Source organism: Ochotona princeps, chromosome X (assembly GCF_030435755.1).
Source record: "Ochotona princeps isolate mOchPri1 chromosome X, mOchPri1.hap1, whole genome shotgun sequence".
NCBI classification, from domain to species: Eukaryota; Metazoa; Chordata; class Mammalia; order Lagomorpha; family Ochotonidae; genus Ochotona; species Ochotona princeps.
Window position 1 is genome coordinate 65,844,015 of NC_080865.1, and position 26,364 is coordinate 65,870,378.

A 26,364-nucleotide genomic window follows, 5' to 3' on the forward strand; every position below is an offset into this window, starting at 1 on the left:
AATCTTCTATGAGGGTAGGAGGGTGGGGTGATAACCAAAGACCAAGAGATAGTAACAGCTGGAATCAACAGAGCTACCTGGGGTTACATTGTGTAACTGTTCAACCGCCAGAGCTCTTGAGAACTGTCATGGCTTTTGAATGGCTGTCCAAGTCTAACCACGATAGTGAAAGAGATGAAATGCAGATTGCCATCCTCTTTCCTGTGATTCAGAAGTTTTCTTGGTTGAAGTAGAATTGAACCTTCCTGGGATCCAGGCTGGAATGTCGGTGACAGCATTTACGCAGGCTCTTTGCTATGCCATGAGGACCACATAGGAAAACCCCCACTGCGGACCTGCACAAATAACATAATATTTAGGGCTAGAATTCAGTAAAGATTGTTGGGTGTCAGTGGGAATGAAGAGACATCCTCTTTAGGTCTTTGTTGTTCCAAACACCAATTTAAAAAAAAAATGGTTGATTTCCTGTTAGTTTTAAAATTTTTTCTATTTTCAAGCCCCAGCTATGTTGCCAAGATCTCACATTACTGTCAGCACTCAACCTTACATTTCTTGAGAACACAGTCAAAAGATGTATTCTAGTAGTCAAGTATTAGACCCTGGATCCAGTCAGGTTAGATTCAAATCCAAGCTCTGACATTTGTCCACCCATATAACTTTAAGAAACCTTTGTATTTCAGCTTCCCCACCTATAAAATGGATATAAAAATAGTGCCCACCTACCTCAGGGTGGCTTTTTGAAGAATGGATGAAAACATGGTTTTCATAGATGTTTTCATGCAGCTGGGAAAATGTGTGGCTCACAGACAAGTGCTTACGTGTTACTTGCTGTGAAAGCCATTGACTGTGATCTTAACCCCACCTCAAAATTTCTCAACACAAAAGGGGGATGTTCTTTTCAACTAAGCTCTGTGTCTCATCCTCTCCTTTTTAAATTGAATTATGGCATAATCACATACCATAAGCTCACTCTTTTAAAGTGTACAATCGGTACATTTTAGTATAGCCACAAAGTTGTGCAGTAATCACTAATTCTAGAATATTTTCATCATTCTACAAGACAAATCTTATCCACATTAGCAGTCACTCATTTCCTCCCAACCATCTCCTGATCCTACATAATTGCTAATCTAGGTTCTATAGATTTGCATGCGCTGAACATTTCGTATAAGTGAAATCATGCACTATATGGCCTTTTGTGGCTAGTTTCTCTCATTGAGTATAATGTCTTTAAGGTTTGTTTGTGTTGTCAATATTTAATGCCATATAAAACTGAGAAGTACTATGTAGATATGCTACATTTGTTTTATCCATTCATCTGCTTGTAGTATGTGGGTTTCTACTACTTGAATATTATGAATGAATTGTTACATGCTATGTATGTTGAAGTGACAAGCTTTTATATAGACACATGTTGTCATTTTGGTTGTATACTGAAGAGTGCACTTGCTGGGTCATAGGGAAACTTTTTGTGGAACTGCCAAAGAATCCTGTGCCGTTTGACATTCGCACAAACAATGTAGGATTTAAAGTTCTCCCAATTCCCGTCCACCATCTGCTTTTGTCCATCATTTATTAAGCCCATCTTAAACTTCTCCCCTCTTTTTTACATTTATTTCATTTCTATCAGACCCTTTCCTATCTATAAATATGCCAAGATTGTCATTGAGTTATATAAGCATTTCCTTGGTGAACTGCTTGAATAAAGCTTGCTGGGGCAGCATTCTCTCACCAATGATAAGACTGTGACCCTTGTTTTTACTAAGATCCCAGATAAGATTTCTTCAGTTTTAAACAAAAATGTAAGAATGGTTTCTGCTCCAGAGAGATCCCATGTGGGGCGGGGGGAGAGAAGTGGAATTAAAAAACAAGCTTATTTTGTGCCAGGTTATTACAATCCATACATATGGGAGGTCTTCAAAAAGTTCATGAAACGTGCTACGAGCACCTCTGCTGGTACATCACAATCCCTGTGCCTACATTCACTGCATTTCTTTCATGAGTTTTCAATTCCCCAAGAATGTTCAAAATGCAATTATATCTTTCCTAAACCTCTATCTTGGTAAACTCAACTAACAAGAGGAGAATATACTTACTTGGGATGGGCAGATGCTATCGTAGAAAATTCATTGTCCCACATGGGTCTCCCAAAGGAGGTTTTCTGTTTCAGGCCTGTCAAGATGTCAGTGGTCTTGTCGTAGTTTAATGCAGCATGGCCGGCCTGGAGTCAGAAAAATAACAAGTTAGAAAAAGCAAGTCCTGATTGCTACCTCTTTCTGTGGCCTCTTTTAAAGTTGGATGTAAGGAGGCCAGCACAATAGCGCAACTGACTAAACCTTTGCCTGCAAGTTCCAGCATTCCATATGAGCACTGGTTCATGTCCCGGCTGCTCCACTTCCCATTCATCTCCCAGCTTATGGCCTGGGAAAGCAGTGTAAGTTGGCCCAAAGCCTTGGGACCCGCACTTGTGGGAGACCTGGAAGAAACTCCTGGCTCCTGGCTTCAGATCGGCTCAGCTCCAGCTGTTGAGGCCATTTGGGGAATGAAGCAACAGATGGAAGATTATTCTCTCCATCTCTCCTTCTCTCTGTAAAAATCTGCCTTTCCAATAAAAATAAATCTTTAAAAAAAGGTTGGATGTGATGCTGAGGGGAAGTAGGATATCATAAGAAATAATTATCTCTAATCATCATGCACTGTCTTTTATATGACTTGCATCCTGACAGTTAACATGAAAATTAGTGTGTTGTTTAAACTCACAATGTTGCTGTCCCATCCAGTGAGGAAGAGGCGGTAGTTTAGAAAATCCACTTTGCCTAATTCCTCCATCTCCCGTTCCAGGGATGTCAGCAGGTCATTGAACCAGGCAAAGGCACCTGTCTCCCTGCAAATCCAGTAGAAATAGATCTGGAATAGGCAAAGAGAACATATCCTTGTCAAACGACCTTTACAATATAAATAATATCCATATATATATACACATATACATACACACATGAGGGGACCTAGAAAAAAGGAATGAGCATAACTATTTTGGTGCTAAGGGATTCTGACATACATGCATAATTTCTCATAATAGATCTTTGAAACCCTCCTGTATGCATGGATTTTAATCATTTGGCACAAACTAAGCTTATCTTTCAACTCCATTTTCCACAGACTTTGTGAAGTGTTCTCGTAGATGTTCCACAATTATTGACTAATCTGGGAAATCCATGTTTACAGAGCAGCAGACCTAAGACAGCAGGAATATCCCATGTTCTGAGTTTTTCATCAGGTTAAAAACCCTCCCGCAAGACTATATCTGGTTTAGGGTGATCTGAAGCTCCAAATCAAAAAATCAGCCTCTGCTCTTGCAGGAAACCGGCAGAAACTGATGCCATGGCAGAGAAGTGATTTCTCATTCTACTACCTCCTGGGAGAGTTACTCCCTTAGCCATTGTAAAGAGCTAGCCCACAACACCAACAGAACAGTTGGGCCGAGGCCAGATAACCATTATATATAGAAGTGTACCTTTTGGGTTTTGAGTTTGTGGTCTGCAAGCCGGAATTTGTGCCAGATGGATTTCAAGATAGAAGCGAAAGGAGTGACCCCGATTCCTGCTCCAACCAGCACAGCCACTTCGTACTGGAAAACATCTTCGCTGACTGTGCCAAAGGGACCGTCTATCTCAATTCTGGCAGAAGACAGAAGACAACAGGCAAGTGAGTCACCACACCCTCTCTAACATAGCTGTTCCCTTGGCTGATCTCTGCTTGTTTATTTCTATTGTACCTTCACCTAAGGGTCAGTGAAAACTTGCATTCTTTTTTCTGCCAATCTACATCCTGGTCTGGGACTCTGATGGCCTAAAAGACCCACCTGGGTAATGGTGACTGCTGTTGTTCAAAAGCCTCGATGAGTTTTTCTGTCCAGTCCCCTGCTACTCGGATATGAATGGAGAAGAAATCTTCCTCTGGTGCAGAGGTCAGAGTAAAGGGATGCCACTCGAAGAAAGAGACTGAAGGACAATTAACAAAGACATATTGCCCCACTTCCATGCTGAAGCCCTTCTGCTTCATCTGCAATTCCAAAACTTTGGCTGGGTGCATGACCACCTATGAAGGAAGCACACACAACCCAGTAGGCAAACTTATTCATTCCAGGGCGGGGATAGGAAGATTAAGTACATGGGTAGAGTCAGTAACTTGTGGAAAATGAACTGCAAACCCAAGTTTTTCCAAAAGGGGGCAGCAGCTACTCAGCTGTTGACAATATTTGCAAAAACCAGACCATTGACTTGGTGTTAATAAGGGTTTCTCACTTTTCAAGGGAGGCAAGAAGTGACTCTCTGTGTGTGTGTGTGTGTGTGTGTGTGTGTGTGTGTGTGTGTTGGGAGTGGGAGAAGACAAAAGAGAGAAGAGAGAGAAACTTTCATTCATATTGTAAAATGCTGGGAATGAATTTGACTTTTAAAATCAACATTGGCATAGTTTTTATGCACAGGCAAAATGTATTCACTACATTTCTACATAATAATCTGCCTTTACTTTGTAATTTGTAGTCCTCAAAAAAAATTTTTTAATAAAGTCCATCCTTACACTTAAAAAAAATGAACATTGGGTGGACCAAACAAAATATAGCTATGGACTAGGTCTGGCACAAGCTACATCAAAGACAGTTCTGAAAAAGATCCATCCTAGGCATTTCTCTGACAGACCCCCCACCCCCCCACCTTTACCATCATTTTTGTCCCACACTGGAGAAATTGAAGTATGTTGACCCTATGTTATTTTTTATTTCCTTCTCATTGAAATGTGACAGTGGGGTCTGTAATCCAGCAGAAAAAAACTCTTCCACATCAAGAGAAAAGCCCGTATTCTTTACCTTGGTAATCACAACCTCCTGTCGGGAGCGCAAAAGGCGGAGGATCCTTTCAAAGGTGTAGAGAATGCACGGTGCAAGGACCCACTTCCAGGACTGCAAAGAAGATCATACACTAAGACTGATTGTGTCACAGTTCATTATTTCATTTAATAAACATTTGAGATTGCTGATGTGTGCTAACATTAAACCACTCATTTTAAAACCTTGAGGATGGAAATCAAAAAGAAATATAGCGCAATGATGTTGTTTGCTAATCCGTTACTCATAAACAGAACAGTTTCTGGAAACCTACAGATCTGATCAGGAAGGAAAAGAAAAACACAGAAGCAAAACACGTGGCTAGATAACGCAGAGAGAGAATATAGATATACATATATTCTTAAATTATATGTAAAGCTTAATTTTAAGAATCTAAGACAATCGACAGTAGCTACCACGTACACGTGGGGAGCTGCTCCCAGATTTGCCGGAACCTCGATGGCTACCCCTTTTCTGGTCTCTTTGGGGATCCCTTCAATCAAAATGGAGGAAACAGAATGCTGGCAATGAGGGAATCCCAAATGAACTTGAGGCTTGCACCTACTGGTCCTCGGAGCAACCACGGGCAGGTGCGTGATTTACAGCTAGGAACAGGCCCAAACTGGGAGGTAAGGGGACACCACAACTAGGATGAGGCTCCCACCAAGGAGTGTATGTGCTGGAATGGGGGCTGCGTTCTATCTAGGAAACAGTTGTAGTCACCCGAGGCACTAGTGTGGGCTGGGATTGGATGCACCAGGCCGGTTCAGATCCCAATACCATCTGGTGTTATGGAGAACCAGGGTAGATGTGGGACTGACTAGGCTGGGTCTCACTCCTCTTCTGAGCCATGTGTGAGCTGTATGTGGGTATGGACGAGCCATGGCTGGGCTGAAACATCCAACAACAAGAACCAGAATGGGGTGAAAGCCAGCCAGGAAAAACCACTGTTCCTGCTAGGACAGGAGGTGAACTGAGTAGGGCTGGCTCAAGAACCCCCTGGCAAGCACAAAATCTGGCATTGGGAGGGGTTCTGATGGAGGAGCCTGGGCAACTCCTCTGGCAGGACACAGTCCCTGCAGGTAAGCGCAAGAAGCATGACAGGAAACAGTCCAGAATAGGCCATGGAAAGTTTCCCACTGGCATGCATTCGGCATGGGTCAGGAGCAGACCAGGCTGAATCAGTTCATGTCATCCTCTGGCAAATCCGATCACCAGAACAGAGTGTGGAATGGGCCGGGTTTGGTTGCGACAAAACCAGTACACATTATGGAACGCCAGGGCGTGGTTGCCTGTACTGGATATGAATGCAGCACCCATCCAGCACACGTGAGATCCAGGAAGGAAGGGGCAGAGCAGGCGGGGGGATTAAGGGGCTGGTCCCCTCGCCGGTCAGCTACTCCCACTGGAGAGTGTTGGCTGGGATAGAGACAGACCCAACTAAGCAAGGCTGTAACACCTGTGCGCTGCATGTGGACTAGATCAGGGCCGCAGCATCAGCTGGCAGAAGCTGGCACTGGGGACTAATTCTGTAGAGTCAAATCACAGGACCACCTAAAGAGTGCATAAACCGAGACAGAGAGACCTGGGAGGGAAAAGTGGGTTCCCCCTTCCTGGATCACTATTCCCATGGGAGGGCATGAAAACTAGGACGGGGGCTGGGATGGCTAGATAGAGAGGCACTCAACAACACCCGTGAGGGCTGGATGGTTGAGTTGATTAGATAGAACTAAGCTTTAATACCCATTGACAAGTACCAGAGCCAAATGGGATGGGGGACAGACTGGTCTTCTGCTACACATACTGGCAAACCAGGGTAGGGGGCGGGCTTGGTGGGGGTTATTGTGGGTCGCCCCGACTAGGCTGCAGCTCCCACTGGTTGATGTAAGGGCCGAACCAGACTGGACTGCAACACCCATTGGTTCCAATGCAACTCGGGACTGAAAACAGAACCAACCCAGCAATTGCAACCACCAGCTGATCGGGGTGATGGACTGTGCCAGGCCCTGTGCTTGCTAGAACATATAAAAAACTAATCTGGGAATACCTCAAAGTATCTTTGGAGATCTCCCCAATCGAACTGCTGGACTCAGAACTCTAACCAAGAAAAGACAGAAGACAGAACGGGACAGTCATTCATCTCAGCTATATGTTGGCAGCGAAATATGGGGCAAACGGAGACTTTATGATGGACCATGTCAATCAGTGGACGACCTCATCGAGCGAAACTGGCAGTGATTCATAACTGGAGAACTATTAATACCACTTGGGCACATATCTCAGAGCATGCCCCACATCCGGGACTTGGGGTGGGTGGGAAACCGGGTGGGGCTTCTCCCTCAATGTCCCCCTTTACCTCAGATGCATGATGGAAACAATATGGACATAATGGCATTACCCACTTTCCTATCCCCCTGAACCTTTTTTTTTTCTTCTTTTTCCTTTAACTGTAATTAACTATGTAAAGATTGTCAACAACAGTACAATAAAAAGAGAAAAATTAATAAAAAAAAAAAAAAAGAAAGAAAGCCAGCCGGAAAAAGCCACTGTTCCTGCTAGGACAGGAGGTGAACTGAGTAGGGCTGGCTCAAGGATCCCCTGGTATGCGCAAAATCTGGCATTGGGAGGGGTTCTGATGGAGGAGCCTGGGCAACTCCTCTGGCAGGACACGGCCCCTGCAGGTAAGCGCAAGAAGCATGACAGGAAACAGCCCAGAAAAAAAAAAAAAAAGAATCTAAGACAATCTTTCAGGGAAAGTTGTCCAACCTGAAAAACTGATGGAGAAGACAGATGTGAAGTAGAAGTAGGTGATAAAAAACAAAATATATCAAAAAGAGTGGACAGTACATGTCTAAAGTGATTGGTCAATCGACCAGTAACAGAGGCTTTGACACTTATTCACCATCTCTGTTCTCCAAAGTTCAAAATTTTGCATGTTATTTATATTTTTATTTAGTCTAAATTTTCTAAAAAGCAGCATTTCTATTCTTGAGATCTTCTCAAGGTATCAGATTACTTACATATACACAAAATCTACTAAAAATATATTTGCTATAATAATCACAGTTGCTCAAGTGTGACATATTGGAATGTGCAGAATAAAGTTTCCATTTACTTATTTAAAGGCAAAATGCCGGGGAGTAAGAGAGAGAGAGAGAGACAAAGAGAATGTCTTCCATCAACTGATTCATTCCAAAATATCTGCACTGGCCAGTTCAGGGCCAGGTGGAAGCCAGGACCCAGGTCTCAATGTAGGTGGCAGGGAATCAAGTACTTGTACCATATTCCACTGTCTTACCAGGTGCATTAGCAGGGAGTTGGACCAAAAAGAGAGCAGCTGTAATTCCAACCAATGCTTTGATATGGGACGCCAGCAGTGTTATAAACAGAAGTTTAACATACTGCACCACAGTGTGAGCCCCTTTTTAGCTCTTAATATTCTTTTTTTTTTTTTTTCATTTACTTGAAAGATAGGCAGAGCAGGAGAAAGAGAAAGACAGGGAGAGAATCTTTCATTTGCTTGTTCATTCTCAAATGACCAGCCACAACAGCCATAATAAGACCAGGCTGCAGAAATCTGAACTCCAACTGGGTCTCCAATGTGGGCAGGAGGGCCCAAGAGCTTGAGCACCTGCTGCCTCCTAGGATGCACTTCCAGGAAACTGGATCAAGAAGAGCTGGGATTCCAACCAGGCACTCTGATGTGCAATACAGGCATCCGGAGTGGTGACTTAACCCACTGCAACGTATCTGCCTTAAGGGGTTAGTTTTCTTGTGCTTTTGCAGATAACTTCCTTGGCAATCTTTGAGGTAGGGGTAGAGCAATGTAGTGTTCATAAAATTGAAAGTGAGCATTATATAATTTGATACTATTTCTTATTTAAAAAAAATCTCCAGATGAATTCAGAATAGTTGAAAAATGATGGCCATTTAAGAAAGGAATCAGGTAGAACATTGTTCTCCCTCTCTCTATCACTGTAACACTACTTTTAAAATAAATAATATTTTAAAAACAGAACTAGGTAATGGCAATATGGAAAATTATTGACCTCAGGAAAAGAGAAGTTAATATTAAAATAAGGTAGCTTTTCCCATCTCTCAAATTGAAAAACCTTTTAAAGAAACAACACTCATTGTATTATTTTTATTAATTTTTATTGGAAAGGCAGATCTACAGAGAGAAGGACAGAGAGATCTTTAAACTGCTGGTTCACTCCCCAAATGGCCACAATGGCCCAAGCCAGTAGCTTCCAGAGGTACAGGGTTTTAGGGCTTTGGGCCATCCTCCGCTGTTTTCCCAAGGTCATTAGCAGGGAGCTGGAAGTGTAGCAGGTTAGCACAAAAAGCAGCGCTTATATGGGATCTTGACACTTGGAAGGGGAGGATTAACCAACTGAGCCATCATGCCAGGTCCCATAATGCCCATTGTTAACTGGGATTCGGAGAAATAGGAATGTTCACACATGCAGCTAGTGTAAGTGTAAATTAGCAGCATCCTCCCAGAAGGTAATTTAGCAATGGACCTCAGTGGTCTCAAAGGTATCCCTTCTCTTAGGATTTCACTTCCATGAAATGGAGGTAAGGAAAACAATTAAGGAAGAAGCATTATGGCACTGCAAGTTAAACCACTGCTTGGGACACTGATATCCCGTGTCAGAATACCTGTTCAAGTTCTAGCAATTTCATTACTGATCCAGCTTCCTGCTAAACTGCATATAATGAATGGTTCAAATACTTGGGTTCCTGGAACCTAAACTGGAGACGAAGATGCAGGGCTCCAGCCCGACCCAGCTATTGCATGCCTTGCCTGTTGAAGGCATTTGAGAAGTAAATTAGGGTGTAGAAAATTCTCGCTCATAAATGCAAAATAAATAAATAAACAACTAAAATCAATAACTGCTGTTCACAAAGCACATGTGTAACATCTAAAATATTTGCTAAGAAAAACTACTAAGAACAAAATACCATAAAGCTATTTTAAAACAAACATTTCAGAAGAATATTTGACCATAGAGGAAAACATATCTGATATGAGAGAAAGACAAAGATACTTACCTTAGATAGTAGAACTCTATATGTAAATATTTATCTTTTCTACAATTAACATGGATTTGTTTGCTAATTTTCAAATAGAGGAACTATGGCGGGGAATGATTTTTGTAATGTGTCTAGAAGGAACACAGAAGTACAATAGGGTGATACAGGTAGTATTCTTTTCTTTAGGGTATTATGTGACTCATCAAAACAACCTTTAACTTTTAAGCCTGTCTCCATAAAGGTCTGGTGTACATTAGTTCAGGTAACAGATTGGAAAACTATAGAAGTTGACATACAAGGTCAAACAAGGTATTAAGAGTGTTCACTGGTAAACTGAACTAATAAGTCTTTGTAGGTCCTTGTCTTCAAGGTTCTTTTTGTCTACTAATGAGATAATATAGAGGGTTATAGTTTTAGTACTTCTTCTGACCTCAGAAATGAAATGTACTATTGACATATACCAGATATGATCTTCCAGAATTACATCTACAGTCATGTGTTACGTGATGATGGTTTTTTTTTTTTTGGTTGATGATGGACTGCATATGTGATGTAATTGCTATGAGATTATGTCACCCAGTGACACTGTAGCTATCCCAGTTTGTTTGCACAATGATGATATGGCTCAGCATAGCATTTCTTAGAACACATGCCCATTGTTAAGTGACATGTGATTGTAAATAGTACAAAGAACATACAGTGCAACAGAAATCTCCCTTGCATTCTTGCCTCCCAGCTTCCCAGAAGCAATTAATGTGGGTCATTTTATGAACCTTTCTACTAAATAGTCATTAAATTCATTTAAAATTATTTATTTATTTATTTATTTGAAAGGTAGAATGATGAATGGAGGGTGGAGGGGGAGAGACAGAGAATCTTCCATCCACTAGTTCATTCTCCAAATAGCCACAATAGCCAAGGAGGAGCCAAGGTGAAGCCAGGAGTCTGGAGCTCCATCTGGGTTTCCTACATGGGTGGGGCAGGGACACAGGTACTTTGGCTATTGTCAACCACTTTCCCAGGAATATTAGCAGAGAGCTGGATGGAAGCCAGAGTAGCTGGAACTCAAATTGTGCTCTCATATGAAATGCATGCATTGCAGTCAGCAGCTTAGTTCATGGCACCACAACGCCAGCACCTAAGCTATCATTTTAATGCAAATCACAACAGATCATTCACACCGCCCTATTTATATTTAATGTCTTGGAGACTTGTTCTTTCTCATCCCTATCTCACTATCTGCAGAGTAGTCCATCATCTTAAAGTCCTGTAATTTACTATTGATGGAGACTTGTTTCCAGTCTTCTGCGCCATCAAACAGTGCTGCAGGAATAAACTCATACATGTAATTTAACATATAGACAGGCATATTGGTAGAACTCCTGGAAATGGGGTTGTGAAGTTTGATGGATACTGCCAAATCTACAAGCGTAAATTAACACTCTCAGCAGCAACACATCAGAACATTGCTCCACACTGTTTCATCTTTGCTAATCTGAGAGATTAAAAACTCTTTACTCATAGTTTTATTTTTCATTTCTTCCATTTGAATAACACTAAGCACTACTTCATATACTTAACATTAGAACATGCCTTGATTATTCTGTTCTTACCTTTCACATCTCTTCTTACCAGGTTCTGTTTTTCTTATCAATTTCCATGAGTTATTTATATATTAAGCTATTAGTTGTTGGTCCGTGAGCTGTTAATCTATTCCCTGCTTAATGATTTGTTGTCTGTTTTTATTTCTAATAGTTTTGTTTTATTTGGTTCTTTTCTTTTGTAGCTTTAAGATTTTTTTCCTTTTTTAGAAGTATCTTCTCCCACATCAACATTTTTTTTTTAATCCGGATGTGGGACACAATGCTATGGCTCAGTGGCTAAATCCTTGCCTTGCATCCGCGGGATCCCATGTAGGTGCCGGATCATGTCCTGGTTGCTCCACTTCTGATCAACTCCCTGCTTGTGATTGGGAAAAGCAATAGGGGATGGCCCAAATCCTTGGGACCCTGCATCCACATGGGAGATCTGGAAGAAGTTCCTGGCTCCTGACTTCAGATTGGCTCAGCTCCGGCTGTTGCGGCCACTTGGGGAGTGAACCAGTGGACAGAAGATCTTTATCTCTGTCTCTCCTTCTCTCTGTAAATCTACCTTTCCAATAAAAAGAAAAGAAATCTTAAAAAAAAAAACTCCCCATGTGATCATAAAAAGCTTTTATGACATTTTATAACTGTAAATCCTTGCCCCATGTACACTTAATCCATATTTGAGTATAAGGTTTAAAATGAAAATATAGCTTTTTTCCCCCTAGATGATTGTCTTACTGTCCTAAGAAATTTTAATCTAGGTTTTTCCCTCACTGAATTGAAACGTCAACTCTAGGAGACTTTTTCTTTCAGATATTATATTACATGAGGATCAAGGTATTGTTCTTAACCCTACATCTCCATTTTAATCATCCTCAAATAACTTTGAAGCACCTCAAACCAAACTTAATTTTCCATTCATTTCTCAATATAACCTATTTTATGAGCAGGATAAGTTGAATCACAATATTCTCAACAATTACTCCGGGGCACACCTCAAGTTACATAGAACCCAGTTTCTTAATTATGCACTGTCTGACAGTAACCTTCAAGCACATCCCCATAACACCAAATGAGGGCCACTTGAAGAATGCTTTTCCACACACACACACAAAAAGATGGATTTTACAGTTGAGCTTTGGGACAATACAGTGACTATGAGTACATTTTTTGAAACTAAAAAACCTTGTGTTGAATTCAAGCTCCTCTGTTCACTTACTGTTGCTTAATCTCTTAGAATCACAATGCTTTATAAAAAAGCAAAGATTTCTTTGCTCATTCAAAAGGCAATTTCAGACAGAGAGACACAAAAAGGTAGACAAAGATTTTCCATCTGTTGGTTCACTTCTTAAATGATCACAACAGCTGGGGCTAGTATAAGCCGAAGCCAGGAGCTTGTAGTTCCATCCAGACCTCCCACCCATGCATTTAGGCCATCTTCTGCTGCCTTAGCAGGAAGCTGGATCAAAAGTGGAAGAGCTGAGACTCCATGGTAGCATCCTCATGAGTTTTTGGTGTTGTAGGCAGCAGCTTATTGTGCCACAAATCTGACCCCATGATCTCAATCCTTTTGTCTCAAAATGGAGATGAGAAATATGTACTACACAGGTTATTTCTGTATGTAAGCAAGATCATGCATATTATACAACAAGGCTGACATATGGTCAATATTACTGATAATTTAGGGTATTGTTATTACTTTTACAAAGGGTCTTTCAACATGCAACATACATTGGTCCTTTTTCTTCAAGATCTTCTGTTATAAAATGTCATAAAAGCTTCTTACGATCACATGGGGAGTTTTAATTTTTTTAAGATGTCTTTTCTTTTCATTGAAAAGGTAAATTTACAGAGAGAAGGAGAGACAGAGATAAAGATCTTCTGTCCACTGGTTCACTCCCCAAGTGGCCGCAACAGCCGGAGCTGAGCCAATCTGAAGTCAGGAGCCAGGAACTTCTTCCAGATCTCCCATGTGGATGCAGGGTCCCAATAATTGGGCCATCCCCTATTGCTTTTCCAAGTCACAAGCAGGGCTGAGATAATAAAAGCGATAGTCATAATGAGTAATGATTATAGTAGCAAGAGTATCTCCTAGAGTCTGTCCTTATCCTTAGGATTCTTACCTCAGGGAGGTGCCCTTCAAATTCAGGAGGTTTACATTTGTGTTTATCATCACCCCATTTCTGAAAAGATTCAGCACATTCATGAGGATGATTCTTTTCCATGCTTTCCTGGGTTTGACCTCGAACAATTCCACTGAAGCAGACAAAGGAGGACATTTGTGGGTAAACAATTATGCAAGGTTGGAGCTGAGACCAAAATAGACACACACACACACACACACACAGAGAGAGAGAGAGAGGATTTGAAAACCTTACCCGATTCCATGAAGCACTAAACCAATGATATAGACGATGAAAAGATGGTGAGTATACCAGAAGACCTCAAAATAATGCCTTCGGATAAACTCCATAGCTGAAGTTACCATGAGAATCAAGGCTAGCGTGATAATAACTCCTGTGAGGCCAGCAATGCTGGTGAACGTCACATACAACAATGTCTGTGAAAGGAGAAATGTCAGCAGGACACAATACCCACAAGACTACTCTACCCACCCTGCTCTGCCCATTACCAAATCCTAGATGCTTTACCGTTGAGCCAACTCACCACGTTTGGGGAATGGATGGGATTTAACCAAGAATTCCCGTCTGCCTTGTGATGAGATAGGTTAGAGAGAACGGAGGCCAAGGATCCATCTGTGGCCTGCCGACTTGTGCTGTAGCGTTCAAAGTTGAACAGGTGTGCAATGACATGAATAGCTAAATGAAAAGATGGAATAGAATATAAGAAGCATCTATTGGAACATCATGACAAGCATACCCCACCAAAATAGAAGAAACCCACAGATAATACCTAGCAGAAGGAAGAGTTCCCAGCAGATTTACAAGAAGGCAGAGATCCAAGATCTTTTTTATATGCTCAGGAATGTGAGCTCTATGAAAACAGTATAGGGCAATGCCTTACAAATAATGCTGATAAATATTTTTCAACGTTTGTGGTCATAGATGAATGAATCTGGACTCTAAATGCCTTAGAGCCTACAGTTTCAGTGTTGGAGTTACCTGTGTGGAGGCAGATCATATATGCTACCAGCTTGTGGAAGGTCAGATTGTGATCCAATGGTTTTCTCAGTGTGCGGTTGCAAAACTACAAATTAAAGGTGATTATGATCAGGTGCCCCAAGGCAGTCTTGGTTCCACTAACCGGAACCAATATGCTTTGCACACAGCATACAAATACCGACCAACCCTCACCCACTCATTTGGCCACCAAAGGAGATCTCTGGCTTCCATTCCCAAGGACTGAGTGTTGATCTATCCTATGAAGAAGCCAGAGATCTCTTTGGCTAATGTGGAATTTGACATAGTAGTGGTTGAGACTCACTGAGCAAGTGCCCCTTATGAATGACAGCAGATTGCGACATACAGGAACCAGGATCAACAGGCTGTTAAAATTCAAGCAGCGAGCAGAGGCTCGGGCCCAGGCCAGTGATGACTAGAGGAAAGGAAAAAGAGACATATTGCTGTTTCATCTAATCATCTTGCAGGTGAGTGCTGGCCCAGTCCACTTCTCTGACATCAACAACTGGATGGGGCTCTAGCTTCTACCCCACTCTCTCAGTAGCCAGCACAGTCAGGCTAAGTGCTCTACTTGTAAAAGACAATGAACTGAACTTAATATTGAACTGGGTCATTTCCCTGACAATGGCTTGGAAATATTTCACTAAACATTTATTAACATGAAAGAGAATATAATTTAATGATTCTAAACTAAAAAGTACATTCTATAGATGTAATACTTTGCAATGAATAATTTTGCTTAATGCACTCAATGATGATTTTATTATTTGCCATTTACAGAATAGTTTTAAAGATTATATGCAGTTTTACTTGCATCTTTAAATAATGCTTGTACTTAAAGGTATAATTACCAGTACTGACTCTTTCATTCTTTTTTCTGTCTTTCCGAATGTAGCAATTATAAGCATATGATAGCTGTACAAAAAACAATAAAGCATTGGGTATTTGGAGAAGTAATAAAGATGCCAATTGGGTTACCTACATCCCATATTGAAGTGCCACCCACCCCACCTCTCAAATAAATTAAATAAGTAAATATTTAACAAGCAAAAATTTCAATAAACAAGTAGAAAGATTTCATCATTTATATATACAAAGGTTCCTCAACAGATTCATGGAATATGAACTTAAAAGATAAGCTTATTTTAGTGCAAAAACTTCTGAAATCTATCCATACAAGAGGTCTTCAAAAGGTTCATAAAAATGTATAATTTGAGGGGCCAGCAGAGGGGGTAGCAAGCTAACCTTCTTGCCTATAATGGCACCATCCTATATGGACACTGGTTTATATCCCAGCTGCTCCACCTCTCATCCAGCTCCCTGCTAATGACCTGGGAAAACAGCAGAAGACAGCCCAAATCCTTGGGCCCCTGCAACTGCTTGGGAGACCTGGAAGAAATTCCTGGATCCTGACTGTGAATCAGCTCAGCTCAGGCTGTTGCAGCCATGTAAAAATTGAATCAGTAGGTGAAAGGTCTCTCTCTATGTCTCTATTCTCTATGTAACTCTGCCCTTCAAATTAAAATATTTTTAAATGTATTTTTTAAGATCTATTTATTTATTTTGAAAGTCAGAGTTAGAGAGAGAGAATCTTCAGTGTTATGGTTCAGTCCCCAGAAAGCCACAATATCCGGTACTGGACCACACTGAAGCCAGCAGCCATCTAGGTCTCCCACATGGGTGCAGGGGTCGAACTACTTGTGCCATCCGACACTGATATTCCCAGACCCTTAGCAGAGAGCAGGATCAGAAATGGAGCAGCTGGAACTTGAATCCATAGCCCTATAGGATGCTGGTATAACAGGCAATAGTTTTATCCATTATACCACAGCACCAACACTGAAAATGTGTATTGTGAAAAATCTATACATGGAGTCCAAATTTGTTTTTCACAAAATAAACTAATCTTATAAATTTCTGCAAAATTTTGTAGTACTCTCATCAAATATCCTTCTTTTAAAATTGATTTTGTTTTTGGAAAGGCAGATTTACAGAGAGAGAGAGAGAGAGAGAGAGAGAGAGAGTGTTCCACCCACTGGTTGACTCCCCAAATGGCAACAATGGATGGAACTGAGCTAATCTGAAGCCAGTAGCCAGGAGTTTTTCCCAGGACTCCCATGCAGGTGCAGGTTCCCAAGGCTTTGAGACATTCTCCACTGCTTTCTCAGATCACAAGCAGGGAGCTGAAAGGGAAGTGGAACAACTGGAACACAAATCAGTGCCCATATGGGATCCCAGCACTTCGAGGTGGAGGAATAGCCATTGAGCCATCGCAACATCCTCTTTCATAAAATATCTTAACAAATTGAATAAGGATTAAACAGCCTCCTGCAGGCCCTGCATCCTATATCCAAGTGTTGGTTCAAACCCAGCTGTTTGGCTTTCAATCCAGCTCCCTGAAAATGTGCCTAGGAAAGCAGTGGAAGACAGCCCAAGTACTTATGTCCCTGTTATGAACATAGGAGGCCCAGATGGAGTTCCTGGTTCCTGTTTTTGGCCTAGTCAAGCTTTGGCTCATCCAAGCACTTGGGAAGCAAAGCAATGGATGATTCTGTGTGTGTGTGTGTGTGTGTGTGTGTGTGTGTGTGTGTGTGCAGGCATAAATGTAAGACTCAACCTTTCAGATTAATCAGTCTTAAGAAAAGTTCAGTGTGCAGCACTGTTTTTCACAAATAGAATAATTTATTTTGCACAAATAGATTTTTTCACAAATAAAATACAGCTTAAGCAAGACTAGTAAGTTCCTCAGAGCAAAATTCTTAACCTTATGTAGACATTCTAGAAGAGAAAACTTCTGAAAGCAAATTTCAAGCTGATTTCTGTGGGTAGGTAAGCAGCATAAAGAATAACTTGAGCTAGCAGCTTAGAAACAGGCTGAGCTAGGTACAGACTGGCAGAATATCTTCCATTCCATGGCAGCTGAGTCCAACTTCTCACCTCAACTCTACACAATCAGGTTCTGAGTCAGCTTCATGTACTTAGGACTGCAGGCTGTGGAATGTGGCCATCTGATGGAAGTGGAGGTAGAGTGGTAGCCAGACCATTTCTTTTGCAGTAAAGCCAACTGGCCAGCCTAACATCCATGCCTGTCAAGTCCTTGCTAAAAGGAAGAATACAGATCAGTATCACTACTCACTCAGCCTGTCCCTAACAATAGGTAAAGTACAAACGAATTCAGGGGAGAGGGTGTGGAGAGCAGGCTAAGTCTACCTGCAGCACCAGCATTCCATATGAGTGCTGGTTCAAGTCCCTGCTGCTGCACTTTCTACCCAGCTCTCTGCTAATGACCTAGGAAAGTGACAAAGAATGGCTCAAGGCCTTGTGCCCTACACTTATGTGGACGAGCTGGAAGAAGTTCCTGGCTCCCAACTTCGACTTTGGCTGTGGTGGTCACTTGGTGAGTGAATCAACAGATGGGAGATCTCTCTCTCTCTCCATGAATATTTCAATTAAAATAAATAAATCTTTTTAAAACATCCTAATTTTCCATATAGCCTGCATCCAGTGCAATGTGACAGCAGGTGAATAAGCTAGGTCAAGATCTGCCTGACATCGCTAATGTCTCACAATGCTAGGCAATGCAGTGAACAAGAGGTGCCCTACGGTTTTCCATTTCTGGCTCTGCCACATGACCTGCCTTTTTCACTCTGCTGAGTTACATTCCGACTGTTTTTGGTAGAGACAGCCTGTTCTATTTCTGAGTAGGTTTTTTTCTGCTTATCTTGGAGACCCTGCATTTCCACATCGGTTCCCACAGCTTGTTTATTTGAGTCATAGAGGTTTCTTAAAGCTCAAATTGGCAAGTGGATTGAAAATACTGGACTATGATTTTATATCCCCATATTCTATGGCAGCTATCTGTATGGGATGAATTCTTTTATGAGAAAATCTTGCAGCGCACTGAATTATTCCAATGTGCATTCATATCTCTCAGTCAACACTTACAGATGTTATAATTGAACTGCTGCTGTCAGTAATGCCTCATTGACTATAGACTTCAACTCCTTTCTCTGCAACGCACTTGCTCTGCTTCATAGAGAATCAAATTGTCCTCTGTACATGCCCCAGGAGAGCGTGAATTTAAGAAATATTTCATAGAATGATTTAGTAGATTATGACACATCAGTACAAAGGACCACCATCCTCCTAAAAGGTGTAGGGTTATAAGGAGAGGTAATAGTGGTGGTACACATTTTAACATCAGTTCCCAAACCCCAAGTGAAGGAGATTCCTGATTTCCAGCATTTGCCAGTTTTAATTTTGTGAATATTCTCACCATGATAGATTTCAAGACACCAACTAGATATCATCAGATCCTACATTAAGTAGAGTTCAGATAAGTTGCAGGAGTGGGGGTGGATCTTTGGCACAGTGATTAAGACATTACTTGGGGTCCCCATATTCTAACATGGGAGTCCCTAGGTTTGGATCCTGACTCTGTATCCGATTCCTGCTTCCTGTTGATGTACACCCTAGGAAGTAGTGGTGACAGCTTAAGTGGTTGGGTCCCTAGAATCCACATGGATAATCTGGACTGAGCTCCTGGCTCCTGGCCACAACCTGGCCCAGTTCCAACAGTTTCAGGCATTTGGAAGTGAATTAGCAGATGTGAGTAATAAGTGAATTTATTTACTACTGGCTCATTTCCACAAAAAATCCATAATATCTGGCCCTGGACCTAGCTGACTCCAGGAGCCAGGAACTTTAATCCAGGTCTTTGTTGTGGTGACAGGAGCCCAAGAACTCGGTCCATCTTGTACTGATTTCCCAAGTATATCAGTAGGCATCTGGATCAGAAGTGGAGCAGCAAGGACTTGAACCAGTATTCACACGTGATGTCGGTATTGTAGGCAGTGGCTTAACCTGTTGAGCCACAATGGCAGCCACAACAAAATATTGTTAAAGCGAGGTATATAGAGAAGATTATTGCAAGCTGGTGTGAGCTGATTCTAGCCTACGCCTGTATTCACATGTAAAGATATCTGAGGTTCATGGAGTATAAGATGTAATTTCTGATGAATACCTATAAAAATGATTCCTTTTTCTGGTTCGAACAAAAAGCAACGTGCCCTTCTGTATATTTTAATTTACAAACTCATAGAACTCTGCATGCCAAAGAGCATATTTTACTATACAGAAACTGAAAGGTGAATGAAGGGTAATGGCTATGTGAAAAACAAATAAAGCCTGTGTGTGTGTGTGATGACATGTAAGCACGTGCATCTTTGCATACACTCATATGGAATTCCAGATCTCTGGGGAGTGAAACAGGAAGAAGTCTCCATTTCTATATGATTTGGTCTCATTGAGAACAATATTATTTCTTCTGAGTGTTTTAAATACGGCTTTAGAGAATGATATGTCCACAGGACATTAGCATGATTCATTTTCCTGCTGCTGACTTTTTTGTCATCAAGTAATCAAGCTGTTAATAACGAGTCATACTGATTGCATCGTTCTCTTAATTAAAAAAAAACTATTTTTAAACCAAATGAGCACTTCCTCTAATTTCTAAAGAAGGATCAGGGACAAACATTTTAAAAGGAAAATGGCAGGGGAAAATCAGCATTGAACAGAACATTCAGATTCATTGTGATCACAGCATGGGTCTTCTGCTTGTGGAGAGAAAAGTTTTCTTATCTATTGGAAATTGTCTGGAGCAAACAAACAAACAAAAAGGTACTGTGGAGATGCCAGCCATATAGGCAAACCCCTTAACCTGGTGTGGTGTTATCAACTGGAGATAGCAATTACATTGTCTCCTCTAAGCAGGCAGTGCCCAGGCGCAGCAGCCTGCAAGAGAACCTGCTCACTTGCACACCCCCAGCTTTCCACTGTAGTTCCCCAGCCTTCTCCGTTCTATTACCCTGACCTGACCTCAGCTCTTGGCAAGCACCACCCACACCTGAAACCTTTCCGGGAGGAGAATCCAAGGTGCAGAATGCTTTATCTTATTTCTTTCTGTTTTACTTTGTCCTCCCTCCCTCTTCTTGCTTCCTCCCTCCCCTTTTTGTCTCTCCTCCCTCCCTCCCCTGTCTCTTTTTCTTTCTCTTCCTGCTTCATCTTTCCCTCCTTTTCCCCTTTCTCTTTTTCTTGTTTCCTCATTTCTCTCTTCTTCCTCTCGTTTCTCTCTTCCTTTTTTATCCTTTCTTCCTTTCCACTTTTCTCTCTCTCACTCCCTTCCTTCTTTTCCTTTCCTCCCTCCCTCTCATCTCCCCTTTTCTTTGTCTTCCCTCCTATCTCTCCTTCCTTCCTACCCATTCCTTCTTATTCTTTCTCTTTCTCTCCCATCTCTCTCTTCTGTTGATCCTCTCTCTCCTTTTCCCCTTTCTTTGTACTTTCTGTCTCTCTATTCCTCTTTCATTCCTTCCTCTGTGTTCCTTTCTTCCCTCCCTCTCAATCTCCTTCCTCCTTTCTTTCCCCCTCCCCCACCTTGAAACAACCGTCTCTCCCTCTTTCCTTTTTCTTTTCTCTCTCTTCTTTCCTCCTCCCTGCCTCGGTTCCTTCCTCCCTCCTTTCTATTTTTCTCCCTTCTCTTCTTCCATTCCTGCCTCCTGCCCCATTCTTAGTTTTTTCTCTCTCCTCCTTTCTCTCTTTGCTTCATTTCTCCTTCTTTGTGTCTTTCTCTTCCTCTTTCTATCCCTCCCTCTCTCCTTTCTCCCTCCCTCCCTCATTCCTCAATCTCTCTTAATCCTCCTTCATTCCTTTGTTCCTTCTTCCCTTTCTTCTTTTTTTTCCCCATAAGACAAATTAAGGCTTCAACATTCAGTGAGCCATTGCTTCACATCTGGCTTTCCAGAAACCATTTAGAAGACTACTGCCGAAAGTTTTTCTTTATGTCTTTTTTTTTTTTAAGGGGAAAAAGTAGCATTTGATAACATTTATTTCGTATTTTATTTTACATTTTACCATTTATGTGCATCTATTTGAAAAGCGATGCCAGATCTTCCATCTGCTGGTTCACTCCCCACACGCGGGCAGCAGCCAGGGTTGAGCCGGCCAAGTCAGAACCCCAGCCGCTTCCTCCCCTGTGGGCGGAAGGCGAGCCCTGGGACTGACTGCTGCCGGCCAGGATGCACAGAGCAGCTTCAACCAGAAGCAGAGCAGCCAGGACTCACACCGTGGTCGTCCTACGTGCAGGCTTGACCTTCTACACTCTGACACCCAGCCCTAACACCCAGCCCTAACAGCAGCACTTTGAATCAACAGACAACAGAAGGACAAGAACAAACAGTTTGGATACAATTAGGTCATCACAGGGAAAATAAGAAGGTGAACTGTATCCTTACCCCCTTATCTGCACGTAAATCCCAAAAGAAGCCAAGACTTCGTGAATTTATGTCTTTTTTTAAAAAAAGCTTTTTTTTTATTTGTTGGTTGGTTTATTTGAAAGGCAGAGTAACAGAAAGAGGAAGAATCACAGGCACACAAAAGAGACGGAGAGATCTTGCATCTGTTCCTCAAATGACTGCAATCACCAAGGATGGGCCAGACTGAAGCCAGGAGGCAGAGTTTTTGTGTGGATGGAAGGGGCTGAGTACATCTGCTGCCACCCTGGGATGGGAAATCAAGAAATTGGGATTCGAACCACCACTCAAAAATGGGATGCTGGCATTGCAAGTGCTGGTTTAAACCGCTGAGCCATGAGGTTGGTCCCTGAATGTTGTCTTTACCAGATCTGGGGATTTTTCACTACACAGGGTTATCAAATTTAATAAATGAAAATACAAGGACACTCCCACCAACTTTGAACTTCAGATTGTTTAAAATGAATATTTCAGTATACTTACATTGCATGCAATATTTTGAGCACACTTAAATCTAAAGTGATTTGCTGTTTCTCTGAAACTCAAATGCAACTGAAAATCCTGTCCTTTTTCTGAAAACTTAGCCTTAGAGGACATGAGAGTACTGGGTCAAACTAGAATTGGAATCAGAGATAAGAAAAAATCATGCAGATTATCTCATTACAATCGTGATACTCACCCCGAGGATTTCTCTGGTGTAGTAGTACTTGTCTTCCTTCTCAAATTTCAAGAAGGCTTGTACAAACAGGAAAACGTTGAGCCCGATCCAAACAACCTAGAGGAGCAGAATATACACTGGAACTGGGGTGTGGGAAAGAAGCAATGATGTGCCATTTGGCTGCTGTGTGTTTATCAATAGTTCTCATTTAAAATGAGTACAATCCTGCCAGTATTGGATTTGCTCTCAGAGTTAGCAGTTTGAAATGTGCATTCCCTGCTAATCATCAGCAAGCTCAAAAGCAAAAGCCCCTGGAGCCACCTCTGGCTCACCACCATTTTTGCACATCCTGCAAGCCAAGAATGGTTTTTATCCTGTTTTTGTTTTCCCATTTGTAAATGGCTGAAAAAGATAGAAAAAAAAGGGTATGATATTTCATGTCATGTGAAAACTACACAGCTTTCAAATTTCAGTGCTGTAAATAAAGTGACATTGGAACTTAGCTGCATCTACTCCTTTCTGTATTGTTCATGCTGTCTTCATGCTGCAATGACAGAGTTGAAGTGCTGGAACAGACATCATTTGGCTTGCAAAGACTACAATATGTGCTATCTCACTTTGGCCAGAAACATTGGCTCATTTCTGGACTAGAGTGTTCAAATGATTGCACCAAAAAGGTGGCAGCAAGTGAATAATGGATTTCGGAGGAAACAGGGGCTAAATTTAGCATCTGTAACAAAATGCATCTGAAAAGGCCTGAACAACTCCAGATGGGTTTGCCTCTTTAATTACACCCTGACACACACTTTCCTGTTTTTAGATGGTAAGCCTTTCGCATTAACCTCTTGTGGTTTTGGACTCATTTTAGCTTCTAAGATTGCTTTGCCTGATCCGAGCTCTATCTCAGGATTGGTTGAACAGAAAATTTGGAACCCACTGCCCTTTGTCTTGGAGACCTGCACTGGAGTCCTAGGTTGGAAGTGCTTGTCTGTAATTTAGCAAGTCTCCAGGAAGCTGCCATGGCTTTAGGATGTACCCCTTTCCCCAGGATAGGTCAGAGTCATATCAACCAACAGGTAAATGGCTTTTAGCTGAACACATGGCCCATTTAGAATTTCTAAATCTTGATTTCTCATTCATAGCTAGCAAGATAACATTTAAAGTATGATATTAGAGTCAAACTCCTTGGGCTCAAATTCTGACATCAGCTCTTACTGGCTCTGTACTCTTAGGTACATGGTTTCACATCTCTGAACCTCAATACTTTCACTTATAAAATGAAGTTAACAGCAGTATCTCTCACACAATGATACTTACATAATATAGTGTATGTGGAATGATGCAGGCAATGCTTGGTACCCAGTAAGAGCCCAATAAATGCTGGCTACAGAGTTGAGTCATTACTAAACTGGCCTTACAAGTCAAGTCCTTTCTGTCTCCTTTCCTCAAGTAACACCCTTTCTAGATTTAAGTGTCTTCCAAAGAATCTATAACTTCAAAGGAAAAAGAGAGTTGCAAGCGGCAGCTATCACAAGCAGGTGGAACACAGCGAGGAGAAACTGATTTAGGGGCAGTAGAAAATTTCCAGGATCCAAGACGGACACAGGGTAATGAATTTGAATCCTATTTGCAACCATAAACAAGATAAATGAGGAAGTACTTCTAGGAGGAAGGATATCTACTTCCCATCTTGGCTATCATTCCTTCCACAATGAATGGAGAAAAGATGAAGCACAAGCCCTGAGAGGAAGGAGGAGTAGAAGTATTTCTTAGGTAATTTTTTAATAACACTACACACGTGTGCGCGCATGCACACAGCAGTGTGTAGGAGTATATGCTAGAAACAGCAAGAAATCAGAGGTTGTCAGCAGGATGAGGGTGGGGGGGTGGAAGGTTAAGCTGGAGAATTAAATATGAGTCACCACCAGCAAGAAAGAGAGAGAGAATGAGAATGAAGGCGAAAAAACGGAGTGTGTTTGAGAAGTAGAAACACCCTGATATTTATGTCTAATCTAGTCACTCCATTAAGTCACTGCTCTTTCCCCCTCGGATTCCCATGCTCACACAGGAGACCCAAAGTCTAGAAAAGACAATTTGATCAAAATCACTCAAGCACTGAAAGTATCTGCCAGATCCCCTGTCTCCTAAACTAAATGCTCTGTGACCATGCAAAAGGAATTGAACATACGGCACTGAGCACTCAAAATACGTTATGAGATAACCTAATAAAATAAACATGTGGCTTTTCATTAAATGCCAAACCAAAAGTTGGTGCATCTGGGCTGTCCTATGCAACCCAAAGAAAAAAACTGGAGAAAAGACAAAAAGCCCTGGAAAAAGTGATACATGACATTCTAAGACAGAGAGAAGGGAAGTGGTAGGGCCCAGTCTTAGGTATGGCTCAGAAATGAAAGAATGAGAACAGAGAAAGAAGAGGGCATAGGGAAGAGATTGTGCACACCTGAGATGGTAAAGAGACTCTGGGCTGAACACTGGGGAGCTGGCTTTAAGTGATGGCTCTTCAGTGCATTTACTGCATGATCTCTGAATTTTATTCTCCCTTGTAAAATTAGGGAGTTGGATTATATCTGCACTGTTATGTGATGCTGTAGTCACTAACCACCTGTGGTTACTGGGCACTTAAAATGTGTCTGCTCCTAACTGAGATGTGCTATGAATATAAAATACACATCAGATTGTAAGGACTTCGGGAAAATAAAAGAATATAAATGACCTCATTTCTATGTTCAACATGTATTACATTCAGAATGAATAATATTTTTGATACATTAGGCTAAATGATACTTTTAAAAATTGGGTTCACCTGTTTCTTTTTGGCTTCTTCAGTAAACACTCTTGGGAAATTCAGAAATTATGTATGTGTCTTGCAATATGTTTCTAGCAGGCAGTGCTGAACTAAGTGGTCTCTAAGATCACTTTCATCTCAAAAAGACAATGATTCTAGGAAATCTATGTGAGAAAAGTCTGGGAAGGATAGGGAGAAATCAGTGCTCTAAGGTAGTGATTAAAAGTGAGATGGAAGAGAAAAGAAGACAGAATGAGAACAGATTGAAATTCCCCATACTCACCATTAGATAACATGAACAATTACATAGCATTTGTCTCTGCCCTCAATTGTGGTCAGAATTAACTTCTTCAACTGATACCACCCTAAGGACCCCATAAGTTGCATGGTTTCTCCCTTTCAAATAATTTACAAATCCCAACAAACATGTTGTCTCCTTATGTAATTAATATGAATTGAAACATCACTTACCAGAAACAAAACTGAGAACCAGTGATCAACCACCAAGTTTCCCATTGTTAAGAGGTGGCCTGGAGCCTTTCTCAGCAGCAGGGCCGATGCTGCAGTCTGGCTTCAGGATGAGAACTTCGGGGTGGGGAGCTCTGTCTGGCTCAGTCTATGAACCTTTAGGATGTGCAAAATGCGCAGGTGCCCACAAGGCTCCCAGAGATGAGTAATGCTATTCTGCCTTCCTTCTCTGGAGGGAACTGTGTTATCAGCTTCAGTGGACCAACCCTACTTGTGAGAACCACAGGGAATTTCCCTGCTAGGGTTTTTACCTCTACAGGAAATAGCAATCTTCAAGGGTGAAAATGCACTTGCTCATCATCTTATCAACATGACTTCACGTGAAGCATTACCTTTTTTGATAAGAACTTTGCTAGATTTTCTTGGAAGAAATATAATTAGGTGGGCGTTAGCATCTGGTTGCTGCGGTGCAGCAGG

General features: G+C 41.6%; 1 protein-coding gene across 1 annotated transcript; it reads right to left on the minus strand.

The window, feature by feature from the left end:
* Positions 1-208: 208 nt before the first annotated feature.
* Positions 209-26,124, minus strand: NOX1 (NADPH oxidase 1). The gene is made up of 13 exons (XM_004590130.4): positions 25,891-26,124; positions 22,635-22,730; positions 14,953-15,063; positions 14,631-14,715; positions 14,176-14,327; positions 13,887-14,068; positions 13,632-13,764; positions 4,868-4,960; positions 3,863-4,098; positions 3,515-3,677; positions 2,761-2,907; positions 2,097-2,221; positions 209-335 (listed from the first exon to the last, which is right to left on the minus strand). The coding sequence occupies exons 1-13, from the start codon at positions 25,933-25,935 to the stop codon at positions 209-211; spliced, it is 1,695 nt and encodes a 564-aa protein (XP_004590187.1). The 5' UTR covers positions 25,936-26,124.
* Between the last annotated feature and the right edge of the window lie 240 nt (positions 26,125-26,364).

Coding starts and splice junctions, on each gene's coding strand:
- NOX1 (XM_004590130.4), bottom strand. CDS start 25,935: ATGGGAAACTTGGTGGTTGATCACTGGTTCTCAGTTTTGTTTCTG. Junction 15,064..22,634: donor ACACCAGAGAAATCCTCGGG/GTGAGTATCACG, acceptor CCTTTCCTCTAG/TCATCACTGGCCTGGGCCCG. Junction 14,069..14,175: donor CCATCCATTCCCCAAACGTG/GTGAGTTGGCTC, acceptor CTCCTTTCACAG/ACATTGTTGTATGTGACGTT.